At 61.3% G+C, this 1,526-nt stretch overlaps 1 protein-coding gene across 1 annotated transcript in view; it reads right to left on the reverse strand.

Moving 5' to 3' along the window:
• The window catches only part of ATP1B4 (ATPase, Na+/K+ transporting, beta 4 polypeptide), a 12,839-nt gene extending 12,423 nt beyond the window's left edge, over positions 1-416 (reverse strand). Inside the window, 1 exon segment of the mRNA XM_009330873.1 lies at positions 234-416. Within this exon segment, the coding sequence (XP_009329148.1) occupies positions 234-296 (63 nt within the window). The 5' untranslated portion in view covers positions 297-416.
• Between the last annotated feature and the right edge of the window lie 1,110 nt (positions 417-1,526).

Here is a 1,526-nt window from a genome sequence, read left to right on the forward strand (position 1 = left end):
TGGCCCATGCCAGGTGTCCGCATCCCTTCTAGCCCCCCTCGCTGCCCAGGACCACCAGCCAGACCCCCTGTTGCCCCTTCCCCTCTCAGTGCAAAGTGCTTACACTTTGCCTAAGGGACAAAGCAGCATTTCCTAAAGCAAAGTAGCTATATTTATCAGCCATGAAGCAGGTCCTTGGCAGCAGCCCCCACCTCACCTCTTGGAGGGTGGCCAGCAGCCCCCAAAAGACTCACCGCCTTATGGTGGGGGCTCCTGTGCTGGCCCTCTGTGCCCCTGGCGCTGGCGTTCCCGTCCATCCCTGGGTGGGAAACACGGAGAAATGTGAGCGTTAGCAACTCAGGAGCCCGGGGCTGAGCCCAGCAGCACCAGCCCCATCATAGGTGCCATGTCGCCCCGGCCCTCGGGGACCCATGGGCACAGCCCCCTCCCCAGCACAGCTCCCCAGCCCCGCGGCATCCCCCAAAAAGGCTGAGCGAGTGTGGCTGCGCTGAGACCTTTGCCTGTCTGCGGGGAACCACGCTGCCTTCCCTCCCTACCCTGCAGGACTTCAGCGTTTGGGAGCGGATCAAAAAATAACTTGCTTTCCTAAGAGGGGTGAGCTCAACGCAACAGGATCCCCTCCCGAGCCCCCTGGCATCTGGTGCCCTTTGCAGCACCCTCGCAGCATCCTGCCCCGCACCCATGTCCCCACCAAGGCCAGCCAGTGCCCTACATGGGGCAGCCAGGCTCTCCACCCCGGGGAGACTGTGTAGCTGTTAATAAACATTAGCAAATCGCTAGGGCTTTTGATGGCCACATGTGTCCGTCAATATGTGCTTGTCAATCACGGCAGGGCCGTGTTTAATGCTTGCAAAATCTCTTTTGCAATGAAGGGGTAGTACGAGGGGCAGGTCTATATTTATCCCTTTGAATTGAGACAACAGCTAGGAGCGCGCAGCGTCGTCTTCCCCGACCCAGCTGTAAGAGCTGGCCACAGCCACTGAGACAAAATCCACAGGGACACCTTGCTGTGACACTCTGCGAACTGGGGCCGGGGAGTATCAGATTTTCCCCCATCAGTGAATTATGGGCACAAGATGGTGCATTAGGAGCATGGGGGGGTGCGTGCTGGAGTTCCGCTGCTGCGAGGGGCCCGCATGGTGGGAGTGCTGGGCGGCAGCGGGGGGACAAGGCACTGGTGTCAGGCCAGCCTCACCAAAACCCTGCCTGCTGCTGCACGTGCAGCGGCACCTGGAACGGCTTCAGCGGTGTGATGGCGGCATGCGAGGGCTGCCTGTCCCTGGCTGTGCCCCATGCAGCTCTCGAGGAAAAACGTGGCTTGTTTTACATCGGCTGTCCCAGCAGGACCTCGGCACCGTCCACCAGCTCATCCCCTCGGCACATTTCCGATGGGGTGGCGACCCTTCCCTTCGCAGGAGAGCCAGGCCCTGTTCAACGGTGGGGAAAGGCTGCCTTCCCCCAGGCTGGAGCTTTGCCCAGAGGCACAGGGATGTCCGTCCCGGGCTCCCGCTGGGCTGCACTGCGCC

Source organism: Pygoscelis adeliae, unplaced genomic scaffold, assembly GCF_000699105.1.
Source record: "Pygoscelis adeliae isolate BGI_AS28 unplaced genomic scaffold, ASM69910v1 Scaffold100, whole genome shotgun sequence".
NCBI lineage: Eukaryota > Metazoa > Chordata > Aves > Sphenisciformes > Spheniscidae > Pygoscelis > Pygoscelis adeliae.